Genomic DNA, 13,183 nt, shown 5'->3' with positions numbered 1-13,183 from the left:
CACGCGTTGTGTCTACCAGTTGTCTAAAAAAGTGCATTTTATTAAAATTCACTGACTTTTATTGATATTTTTTTGCTGCTGGTAAACTACGTGAGAACACGGGACCGGGACACAAAGCGTGGTTATTATAATCAAGTGTTTGCACGGCTCCGGGATACAAAGCACAAAAAAAGGAGTGAGACCCTGTATATGTGCGAACATTGCAATGTGGCTCTCCATAAAAGCCAATGTTGGCAAAACTATCGTACAAAAATGACTAGTTAAATTGTTTCAAATAAACGTGAGAAGTTTTAATTGATTAAACGCAGTATTTTTATAATTATGACATTTTTAAGAAATCCTTCACAAAGTATGAAATTTCACAAAAATGAGCCGGGCACAGGGTAAACTCCATGGGTATTTGGCCGGTGCTCAAAGTTGAATATGAAAGACGTCGATCTCAAAAGTGATCATTTTAAAGCTGAAGTTAAGTTATATACTCAGAGGAATAATGCATATCGGCAGTTTAGCAGATTTCTGATTTCTACTCATTAATTTCTAAATTATGTTTTCAGTCTGCATTACGTGATAGGTTCAGCCCGTAAAGTAATGCAGACTACAATTGTCAAATAAATAAATAAAGAAATCGGGCTCCACATATCCTTGATGGCATTATTTATGTTGACTTTTAAATCATTAATTGTCTGCGACTTATTTGCATAGACCATTGATATCACGTTGCCCCACAAGAAAAAGTCTAATGGCGTTAAATCACAAGATCTCTGGGGCCAATTGACGTCGCCGAAACGCAAAATAACTATGCCGTCAAATTTGTCGAGCAAGATTCATTGTTGCATGCGCCGTGTGGCACGTAGCGCCGTCTTATAAGAATCAAATCTTTAAATTTACACCAGCAAAAGTTGGTTATCATCGACAGTACCTCTCGCCGCTGACAGTTATGGCGGTGCCAGCTTCATTTTGGAAGAAATACGGGCCAATAACCTCGCCAGACCAAAGTCCATATAAAGCAGTGACTTTTTTTGGATGCATTTGCAACTGATAGATCTCATGTGTGTTGTTGATTCGTAAATGTGACAATTTTGCTTGTTTACAAAGCCATTCATCCGAAAATGGGCTTCGTAGCTGAACATGATTTTCCCTTTGAAACGTACCTCAAACTGAGCAATAATTTTGTCAGTAAAATGTAATAATTTGCACGCACTGTTTAACATTGTCACTTTTCATAATGATATTTCCATCACTGATTATCATAACTTCAAAATTTAAAAACGCTCTATCAATATGGCTGCCATACACTGTGAAAGATTGAGCCCTCCTATTGTACCTCTCATAATATGCTCAAGTCCCTAGATACTAGTGTAAAATTTTTTATATTAAAAAATAATACATTAAAGAAAGATATGTGTCGTATGTTAACTAAACAATTTTGAAAAGTACTTTCAGCGAGACATTTTGCCCATGTTGAAAAAATATAAAAATTGTATAGCTGGCCTTAAGTTTATTTGTATGTAAAACCTAGTTTTACAGGCAAAATTATAATATGAATTGAAAAAAATGAATCAAGGATGATGATCGTATTCAGATGATGGTGATAGAGACACAATTCACTTGGTTATTTAAGTGATTTAAAAATAATATACCTGGAGTTGCTTTTCTTTATCTTCTTCCTCTTGTTCTTCTTCAGCCGCTGTTAGTTCCTGGAAAAAAATGTTTTGAACAAGTTGTATCATTTGTTTTTGCGACAGGTAGCAACCGAGCCCAACAATGGGAATCCTGGTTTTAATTGACTTATGAGCTATGATTTTCTCTAGAATTAATAAGTTTTAAATTTTGGTAGATGGCTAAAGATCTTATGCGTATACTCCTCAAGATATGAAAGAATTGAAGAACATTACTGAAAATACACAGGTTTATCTAGCTAGAGCTCTGACCATCTCCATATTTCTATACAGAGCAGAAATATAAACATCGAAAAAGTCAGAGAAAGCGGAGATTGATGCCTTCAAAATGTGGTGCTGGAAAAGAATGCTCCGGATTCCATAGATAGCGATATGTACCAACGTGTTCATACTGAATGAGCTTAAGGTTAAGGATTGACTGTCAACTATGTTATGTGTTAATCCTACAATATTTTGGACACATCGCCGGAAGAGAATCAGACAGCCCTGAAAAGATTGTTGTAACACTTTGTGTCATTTTAACGGAAGGGATAATGCTGACGATTGACCTGTTAATTCTATACAGACAGTTAGGAAAAAATCTAAGTTATGCAGCGATTGAAATTTTAAATAAAAGTTTTTAAAAACCCATGAGAAAAAAATATAGGAACTTATTTAAAAACTCACGAAACCGCATTTTTTGTCATCCTTTGTGCGCATGTTAAGCTAGGGTTTCCTAGGACAGCGGTGCCCGTATTTTAACGGCCGTAGTGAACGGTGATGCAGTAGACAGCCGTCGTAACGTCGACTAGAGAGTGGTTTCCTAGGAAAACGGTGTTAAATGGTGTTGATAACACCGTTTTCCTAGAAAACCACACTCTAGTCACCGTTACGATGGCTGTCCACTGCATCACCGTTCACTACGGCCGTTAAAATACAGGCACCGCTGTCCTAGGAAACCCTAGCTTTACGGACATTCGGTCACCGGTCCGATTTGATTGGACCGGTCGCGGTCCATTGGACAGGTGTCAAAACCACGTCAACGTAATTACATTTTAATTAAATTTCGATCGAACATGAGAAATATTTAGAAATGTTGATGATGAATTGAGGTTCAAAAATGGACTAGATTTGTTTCGGAAAGATTGAAATACGCCAACAACTAACTCTTCTTAAAATATATTTGAGCAAATCAGTTTTAAGCTGCTCGCTTAAAATTAATAAAATAATAATCGGTAATATATAATAATGTAAAATAAAAACGTTTGTGGCTAGTGACAACCCTGTCATTTTTCTAAAATTTCAATTGCATATTTCTGAGACAATGGGGTCTTAAATGACATATTGTGTATTTATTTATGATTCTCTACTAATAAATATGTTTTCAAAATTGTCGCTTAAGGTTAATCTTTTTTTTAATTGCCTAAAACTTGGGAGCCTACAGGATACTGCCATGGCAATACCTAGCGGTACAGAAAAGGTTCAGTGTAGAATTCTAAAGCACCCTTGAGGTGATTTCTCACAAAAATGTCACCATACAAATCAGCCAAATATTCCAGGTTAGAATAGTCTGATGGTTTACCTGAGCATTGGCCAGATTGTCGACGGCGATAGCCAAGAACACATTGAGCAGCGTGTAGTTACCAAACAGCACCAGGATGATAAAGTAGAGGCAGTAGATCATACCCTCCTTCGGACCACCTTGGGACCTGATCCCGTTGTACATCACTTCGTTCCAATCTTCTCCTGTCAAGATCTGCAAAGCCATACAATTTTATAATTAAACTAGTGGACCCAAAATACGTTGTCCTGCCCGAACGTTTGCTTGCATGCTATTAGTTGGTTCAGCAAACGTTTTTTCGATATTTGAATTTTCGATAAACTGGTTTTGCGTGAGATTGACATTTAATTAAATTGAAAATGACAGATTGTGTCGTAAAAGCGTGCAAAAACTGTTCGGATTCGGATAAAAGGAAAGAGCCTTTTTGTTGATAAATGGGTATCTAGGTTTTTTTTCCCCCCTTTATTAGGGCTTTCTACCAAAACATGATAACATCGGCCAAAACCAAGTGATATTAATTTACACTAAACATAAGAACAACACGAATAACAATATAGACAAACAATAGACAGCAAAAATATAAGTACAAGAACAACATAAAATATAAATTGAAATAATGAACACATATAACAAAACTAACAAAATTCCAATCAAAATTGAAATAGGCACTAACAGAAAAAATCTTCCAAAAACCTGATAGCTCCTATTGTAAAACCTATTGTTGTTTTGTTATATTTTCACTATAAAACAAAATATTTATAGACATAAATATTTTTTGAGAAATAAAAATTGACTAAGTATAAGGGGTAAAAAGGGAAGGAAGAGAGAGGGCCCATGCAGTGATAGAGGTTAAGGGAGAGAAGAAAGTAAAATGGCGATGTTACCTGAAACACTGTCAGCAAAGCGATGGGAAAGGTGTTGAAGTTGGCGGGCGGAGTTTCATCGTCGAAGTTGAACTGGCCACCAAACAGCTGCATGCCGAGCAGTGCGAAGATCAGGATGAAGAGGAAGAGCAGGAACAACAGAGATATGATGGATCTCATGGAGTTCAGGAGAGATATGACGAGGTTCCGGAGACTGGACCAGTACTTCGTAACCTGAAATCACAAGTACAAATTCATTCGATCAATTTTTATTTCATATAACGTCAAGATAACACATTTTTTCAAAGAGCAAGGGGCAATTTTAAATAAGTCATGACTGCAAACTTGATGAAATTGATGTTTTTTTGTTCCTTCTGAACATTTTTTCCAAATGGTTCATCTGCTTTTAATAATATAAATACGCACATAGTTTTATTCTACCTTTATTTGTAAATTTTTACCAGTGACCGGGTTTTGTCGTGACCGACATCGTCAGACTGGTTTGACGATGTCGATGACCAGTCGGTCACAACGAGACCCAGTCACTGGTAAAATTTACAAATAAAAGTGGAATAAAACTATGTAAGTATTTTTATTATTATAATTAAAATGCAGTTCCACCAAGAAATCTCAGTAGAAAAACTCAATATATGGTTCATCTGCGTCATTGAACTTATAAAGACAATATTATTAAAGTTAAATTGTTGTTTTTTAAATATTTGTTTATCAAAATATTTCATGTTTTGCTTAATGTAACACAATTTTACAGTACCGTTTGCAGACGGATTTTTTTTCGGCAAGCCTTTTAGGAGTTAACTATAAATTCGTACAAAAAATACAAAATGTGGTGAAAATGCGGCTTGAGCGAGATAGACTACACTTCACAGTGTTAGGGGGAGAAGACAATATATATATATATATATAAATCAGTGAAATTAGAAAAACTCAATGCATATCTGAAAGGCTGTGAAAATTCATAAATTTTAAAATAAGAACTGTCGAACACGATCTTCTTTTTTACCTTAAATATCCTAAGCAGCCTTAGGGCTCTCAGCACGGAGAGGCCGAAGGAACCTTCCTTGTACGCTGACCAGATGACCTCGAATATGGAGCCCAGGATGACCACGCAGTCGAACCGGTTGAAGGAAGACTCGAAGTATATCCGCGGCCCCAGCGCGTACATCTTGATGAACATCTCCATCATAAAGAGACCCAGGAATACGAACTCTGCGCAATCTGAAATCCCATACATTTATTAACAATTAGTGTAGAAGTTTTAGTTAGATATGGCATATTTTAAGAACTTCACGCCTAAGCGATGATATTGGCACAAGTCTGAAATTGACATTTTCAAGTCCTTTCTTACCAAGCGTTCTTTGAAATACATAAATATTTCAGATTGGGGAATCATACTTTGGGGGCAATAATCAATCGTTGGGGGCAACATACTTTCCATTTCTCTAAAAGTTCTGTAGGGCTCATAGTCTATGATCGATGATACACACGTGCTAAATAATTTTACCTAAAATTATAGTGCAATGACCGATGAAGCAAGTCATCGTTTTCTATAGAATCCAATACAACAATTTATGCAACTCTAACAGTATTGCACAGAAAGACAAGAGCATCGTCCTGCAGAACATTAACACCGCCATGACCTACCATGAAGAAATAAACAACAGAGGAACGTGGCCTATAAAAAGACCACAAGGCGCAGTCAACGCCCAGATAGCTCAGCCAGTCCGAAGACTCAACTTAACCCTCCCTCCCCGGTGATGTGTAGCTAGTACACATTGCGTCTAATAATTATAATAAATTTATAAATATAATAAATATCGGGTTTAGATTTTCAGTATTCTTCCATTACACATTTACGTATCGACTGGAATAATTTGTTATTAAATAATAAGTACTTATTAGGCACAAAAAAAGCATTTTATCGGAAATTGGGGATAGATTATACTCACAGTATACCAATGTTTTACATTGTTGCGTATGATGAAAAAAGTACAGAATTTACGCCCTTCGCAGTTAGTCACGTAGTCTAGTACTAGCCACTTATTATTAGTAGCTCTCGGCAAGTTAGCGCGGTTGCACGTTTCGCCCGAGTCGTAAGCGATACCCAATGGTTTTTTTTATGCTTTAAGCAGTTAGATTTTAAATATTATCATCTTTAAATTAAATTATAGATAATTAAAGCCATTCCCTATAAATATTCCATTTTTTCCTTTTTAAATCTCTTATTTTTTTAATGTGTAGTGACTTCACAGCACCGTAACTCGCGGGTGTTTTTAGGACAGTAAGGGAAAGGTTGACGTAGTCGCTCAGTTCCAGCATGTAGTTCATAAGCAGTCTCTTCAACCCATCATCGCCGCTACGCTCGCGCTACACAACGAAGTGCTGTATCTTATTTGCCATGTAACAAATATGCATGAAACAGCAACCTCATGTCTTCTGTCAATCTCTAACTGGAATCTCAACAACCCTCAACTACTTAACCCTAGTTCTCTAAAACAAATATTTTTAAAAGTTAAACTTACACAGTAAGTCCGTCAGCCAGGGGGGCTGATTGTAGTGCTCCACTGCGACGCAGACGGTGTTGAAGAATACGAGGACGATGACAAACCAGTAGAACCACTGCGTCTTCACCATGTGGCGAATCCAGAAGCGGAATCTCTTCTCCGCTCTCCAGAAGTCCACACAGCGGTCTCCGCTGCGCACTTTGCTCTTCAAGTAGCCTGGAACGTGGCGCGAGCACAGGTATAAATCAACGAAAGGACGCAATGGATGCCAAAACCCTCGATAGTCAATAAAATACAAATAACAACTTGTATACTGAAAATAAAATTTCAAAACAGTTGTGTTCATTGTTCATTATATAAATATTGTATTCATTATCAATATGTATCTTTTTTGGGAGGTCCCGTGTAAATTGAATTTGTTCCGATGTTTCGGCTACCATTGCAGGAGCCATCTACAAGGTAAACTGTAGAAGGATACCATTGCAGATCTAGAGCGTTCATCTTCTCGATAAACTGTAGAAGATGGCTCCTGCAACGGTAGTCGAAACGCCGGAACGAACTTACACGGGATCACCCAAAAAATATACATATTGATAATAGTGACCGTGAAAACCTTTACACCTATTGTATTCATTAATTTATTTTATGCCGCTGTTCAAATGAAATACCAACAAATTGAAATGGCATCTACTATGTGCTGCAAAGGAGCTACTAAAAGGGTATTCTCAAAGGTTTGCTTTCCACTTTAAAACTTAGCTGAACCCAAGTGAAAGTAATCACTAGAGCCCTTACAGGGCACTGCAGATTAAATGAACACCTTGCTAAAATGTACCTTTATGAGTCTTCTAGATGTAAGTTCTGCAGTGCAGATGATAAAACATCTTTACACATGTTATGTGAATGAGATGCTTTGATGCAAGGACTTGGGCTCGCCCGCCATTCAGTAGCATTCTGAGAGCTCTTAGATTTATGACTAAGTAAACAATATTTGTTCATTTTTCTACAAAATCCATCACTAGATTGTCAAAAGACGCAACTTTGGTGATGAAGATGGAAGTTTGCTGCATCAGCCAGCGTAGGGAAAAATATTTTAGTGATTTTACCTGTAGCAGAAGTGCGGTAATGATCCTCCCAACGTATTTTGTTTTATACGGGGTTTAGCAAAGCTAAGGGGAAATTATGAGAAAAAAAAGTTCAAAGAATGATGTTTTGATAATCGCACCAACGCAAAATCTTGTTTCCTGACCATTCCGTTTCATGTCTTGTGGTTTATCTTATAAAAGTACATATATTGTTTTAATGTCTTGTCTTGTACAGATATAAAAAAAAGTAAAGTTTATATTTAAAATAAATATATTTGTCTGAACATGATGGAGGTTGAGTTTTGATTATATCACCTCAGTATACAAGTTTTATTTTTACACATATCAAGAGTAGATAAATATTCTTCGCTAAACACTAGAGGGTATTGTTATAAACTAAGAGCGGGTTTTATTATATTAAATCTGAGGGTAGCAGAAGTAATTATAGTATTATTTATTTCAAGGAGAGAGCTAAAAACAATAAAAAACTATGAAAGTGTCTATTTATATTACTTCTATTGGGGTTTCTATATGGAATTGTACTAATAAAAACCTACAGGAGAGTTCTAACAGTTGACTCAACTAAAAAAATATTTTTTTGCCTTTAATAATTGGAAAATTTTAAACAAATGGCGTTCCTTTAGACTCGTGTTGGTAAAGTGCCAGTGGATAAACATTCTTTCAGTTTTCCATCATTCTAGCAAGCATTTAATGAGGAGTTTGGGCGATGGTTCCCCGAGTTTTTCGAGGGTTCGAGGATCTTTAAAAACCTCAGCTCATATGGAAAGTCTCAGGGGCTCAAATCAGGAGAGCGAAAGGGCGGAAAGAGAGGGGAGAAAGACCCTCTGGGTCGCAGTCGCACTCTGCATTTTTTTAAAAGGCCCGGATAATGAATCTTCAATGTTTACAAGATCACGATTTGGGCAACAATCGAAGACCGAAATAAAAAAATTATGATTGTTTGGAATGTGTAACTATTACACCGCACCCTGTACAATCCTAATATGGTGTAAAATCTAATAAGATTTGAATGTTCCAAAAATATTAGACAACCTAGACGAAGACCTTGTTGGTATGTCAATATTATCTAGGACATTTTTACTTCTTTTATGTCTTGAGGAAACACTCCAAGCTGTTTTAAAATTGATTGACCATAGTTGAATGGACAACCATGCTTGGAAAGTTATTCTAGCCTGAAACCACAATGCTAGAGAGGAAACCTCGGGGCAAAGGTGAAATTAATAAAGCTTCTGGTGATAAGCCCGCAAATGGGTATGACAAAGTCAAGTGAACTGGCAACTACCGAAGAAGCAACTCAGAATTTTAAATTGAATACAATACATCATATTCTTAAAGAGCAACAATATTGCAAATAAGATATTCGTCCACGTAAGTGCAACGTTTCGGAGTACATTGATTTCATTCCGGCCATGGAGACATGAAGACAAAGGAACGCAACCTATTAATAGGCAACAGGGCGTAGTAATGCCAGTCAGCCCAACCAAGTCAGCTCAACTAGCTCAAGTCCAGCAAACCAGTTCAACCGCCATCGCCGTTACTCTCGTGCTTGACAACAAAGTGCAGTATCTTATCCGACATGCTGTCAATCTCTAACTGGGGTAGAAGCTCCAACCCTAACAACAACGAAAATCCTCCAGTGGTGACTCCGATGTGATTTTGGATTGAGTCGATACATCTCTTGCATGGGTCATTCATAGTGAATCAGTAAGAATTTCCTGGAGACACTGCATAACAAATGGCGAGGTTCTCAGCTGAATCGTAAAAATCAGGCATGAAAATCTCCTGCGCAATATACTAAAGGGAATGATTGAGGGATCGATTGGCATGGTCTGGAGCAAAGCTTCAATATAGACTGGAGCTGAAGAGGATCGCTGAAGACCGAGCCGAGTGGGAAGAAAAGATGCAGAGCTTTACTAACAACCAAATCCTCAGGATTGAACTGAAGAAGAAGATGTTTCCTCGCTTTTTTCGTACTTCCAATGAAATTAGGACCTAGCGCTATTAATCTACCATATTAGGGCATTCTTTTATAGGAAATTGGTATGATTTTATACCATTTTATCACTAGCATAATATGTAAATCAAATTCTTATAAGTTGTTACAAATTATATTGACTATTACTATGCAGCATCTTTGTTAAAAATCTAATGAATTCATTTTTCTATTTCTAATTAAAATGTTTTAAGGGTATAACTACAAAATTCATCTATGAAAAGTATTAATTAGTATTTCTATAATACCTACCAAAACTGTTTAATTATGTTTAATGATCTAGTTAAATCCATGAACTACGTCTACATAGATAAAAGATCGATTGGGAACAATGAATTATCAGAATTTGTGCATAGAAAATAATAAACGGTAACATAAGTCACATAAAATAAAAACGTGTGATTATTTAAAAGGAAAAGTTATAAATAATATTTGAAACAATATTCATAATGTTGAAATATAAAAAAAACATCATATGTGGCTAAGTTATAAATATATTCTTATCATATCGTGAGCATACAAGGAAAACTGGTCAAGCCAATTTTTGTAATTTTGAGATTTTTTCACCGAAGTTTTAGCTGGATCTTACCTTTTACTGAAAAAAAAGCACTATATCTCAAAGTTGTTTTACAAAATTGATTATTGTATCGAGTACAACTTTGCTTCCGCCGTTTCATGTAGACGACTTTAGCGGTAAGTAGTGGTCGAAATGAATAGATCTTACACGTCATGCAATAAATTTGAACATCTCTCAACATAACCTCAAAGAAACATTAGTCGATTTGTGTCTGCATCGCAAAGTTATTCTCGTTTGAAAATATCAGTTTACGAACCGAATTCTCGTCGCTTGTGGAGGTTTTAACTTTCTGATTCGATAAAAAGAAATCTGTGGCTGAAGCTCATCGAATGCCCTCAATTACTTATGGTGAGGCCGCTATTTGTGAAAGAACGTCATAAGTGGTTTCAACGCTTCAAGAAAGGTATTTTCACGTCGAAGACAGCCAGAGCGGTAGAAGAGAAAAGATTTTCGAAGATGCAGAATTGGAGACATTACTTGATGAAGACTCGAGTCAAAGTCGAGAAAAATTGGCACGATCATTGGAAGTGACCATGGGAACGATTCAGAAGCGAGGAAATAAAAAAAAAAACGAGAGACAGGATAAAGCGATTTTGCAGTATGAAAATGGTATTCCAATGTCACGGATATCTACCGTCAGACAAAAATATTTCCTCTCAAGGCGATGCACTGCATGACATAACCAATACTATTTTGAATATTATAAACTTTCCCGCTCACACAAATTTAAAATACACATTTGGTCATGATATTCACTACTACAATACGCGTAACTCGGGGAGTCTTCATGTATCCAAGTTTTGCTCAACGAAGTTTGGCGAAGGTCTCTGGAAAATATTGGCCATTTCGAATTTAATAAACTGCCCCATGAGCTGAAACACGAAAAGTCGAATAGCAAATCCAAAAGTGTCGTAATTAAAAAATATTACTCAAATCTTTTTGAAAGTGATAGTTTTTAATGTAATTTATATAGATTACTGTAATTTATGATTCTTATATTATGTTTTCTCACTATTCCGAATGTATTTACTATGTATGAAATTACGTATTGCCACAAAAATGTTTTCTTTATATGTACAGTCACAAATGAGTTGCTGCCTCTGACTATCACTTGTTTCGATCAATGGCACACGGCCTGGCTGATCAGCACTTCTGGTCTTACGACGAAGAAAAAAGTTGGATTTTCTTCTTCGTGGGTTCGTGGATCGTGAATTGCTTCAAAAGATGAAAAAAAATTCAAGGTGGGATTTGTACGCTGCCCAAAAGATGGAAAAAAGTAGTGGCCAGCGGTGGCCAGTCGATCAAAGTTGTAAACCTATGTATATGAACATCTCCTACAGCAAACATTAAAAAAATTAAAACAATTCCATACCAACACAATACATTGCTAATCCTTTGATTATGCAAAGCCAAAGAATCTTAAAATCAAAAGTGCTGTATGTAAATAGCAAAACGATTAGTTTGTGACCATGTAAAAACTTCAATCTTGATTTGCCAAGAAACGAAAATTTTGACATGGCCAGTTTTCCTTGTATGCACACCATATCATTATTGTTAATGTTTTTTAAAGTTCTAGAACAAGAAAACACGCACAAATTCTGAATCTTCAAACGGTAAAGTTTTTGAGTAAATATGGTAATAATATGTAGGCACTCGTAACTATGCTAGTTAACTAAGTTAAAAATAATCTAAATAAATTATTATTGTTAAGTTCTTAAATATATAATAAATTCATACACAGTACATCTTAAGTTTTCTCCATATATTGCCATGTATTATTTCATTATTTTGATTTAGTTAATTGCATAAAACAATACAGAGCAAATCAGGATTGTAAATATATTTTTATTATTGTTTTCTTAAAGCCATTACATTAGACTATTAGTGATTAATTTTTAGAACAATATTTCATTTAAAACTATTGATTAAAGACATTTTTCTCATGACACAAGACAGTAAAAAAAAGTAAAATACCTTTCCTAAAGCAAATACTTGATTTAGTAAAATTTTCAATTGATCGTTGCTATTAGCAATAGTGCTTGCCCATAGTGGCGGGTTAGGTTTGCGGCGCGGTGAACTCAAACACATGGTAAACAAGTGTAGTGTCCATAGAGAGCGCGCGGGCGCGGCAAGGCGCCGCGTGACCGTGCTCAATTTTGGACCGGGGAATTTCGTTCATCTGATTATGCCACGTCTTTCTTAGCCGAAGACGCAGACAAGGTTACAAAAGTCAACAGATGGAAATGTGGATATTTGAACATGGGCAGAGTGGTGAATGCTACAGTTGTAAAGTGACCGCTTGAACCAACCAAAGACAGGTCCTAAGCTCTTTAATAGGGAAATATCACATACTATGACTTCTGATAAAAACACGTGAAAATCAAAAAATATTAATTGTTCTTCTAAAACCAATATGGATATTGCGGAAAAAAAGTTTTCATTCATAATTTTTTAAATATTTTTTTTAAAAATGAAAACGCGACATGTTTGGCCTTGACAATTGTGACGTCAAGATTCGTGATGACGTTCTATTTAAATTTTAACTGTCACAACTAAAGGTCAAAATTCAACCGAATCGTGACATATTAGGGGCGTGGTTAATGCAATGAGCCATTTTTGCGGGAATTAAAAATGAAATATTAAAAAAAAAATTATCAACTAATAAGCAGATTTTTTTAAACCCTTAATTATTTATAATTAAAAAAAAGAAAACATGATATTTCCCTACTGCTCAGACTTCCATATTTTCTTCACTAAAATGTTCCCCTTCTCTGTTGTAGTATGATATTCTTAATAACTCCCTAATGTAGACACTCAGTAGCATATCTGACTAGAGTCAGAAAAAGTGGCAATTTGAACTAATGCTCAGGCTTACATCTTTCCCTCTCAAAATTATTTCCCCTGTC

The 13,183-nt window shown here is 35.8% G+C and overlaps 1 protein-coding gene across 1 annotated transcript in view; it reads right to left on the bottom strand.

The window, feature by feature from the left end:
• The window catches only part of LOC148280848 (voltage-dependent calcium channel type A subunit alpha-1-like), a gene marked incomplete at its 3' end in the record, with an annotated part of 161,573 nt that overhangs the window by 91,348 nt on the left and 57,042 nt on the right, over positions 1–13,183 (bottom strand). Inside the window, exons 12-16 of the mRNA XM_088227692.1 lie at positions 6,623–6,820; positions 5,104–5,318; positions 4,104–4,316; positions 3,241–3,414; positions 1,641–1,697 (exon numbers count right to left, since the gene is read on the bottom strand). Coding sequence (XP_088083818.1) covers positions 1,641–1,697; positions 3,241–3,414; positions 4,104–4,316; positions 5,104–5,318; positions 6,623–6,820 — 857 coding nt within the window. The remainder of the gene's footprint in view (positions 1–1,640; positions 1,698–3,240; positions 3,415–4,103; positions 4,317–5,103; positions 5,319–6,622; positions 6,821–13,183) is intronic.

The sequence above is a fragment of the Micrasema longulum genome, unplaced genomic scaffold, assembly GCF_059751315.1.
Source record: "Micrasema longulum isolate JH-2025_06_02 unplaced genomic scaffold, ASM5975131v1 h1tg000526l, whole genome shotgun sequence".
Classification (NCBI taxonomy): Eukaryota; Metazoa; Arthropoda; class Insecta; order Trichoptera; family Brachycentridae; genus Micrasema; species Micrasema longulum.
The sequence above is the reverse complement of the archived record's forward strand: the minus strand, read 5'-3'. Positions and strand labels throughout refer to the sequence as shown.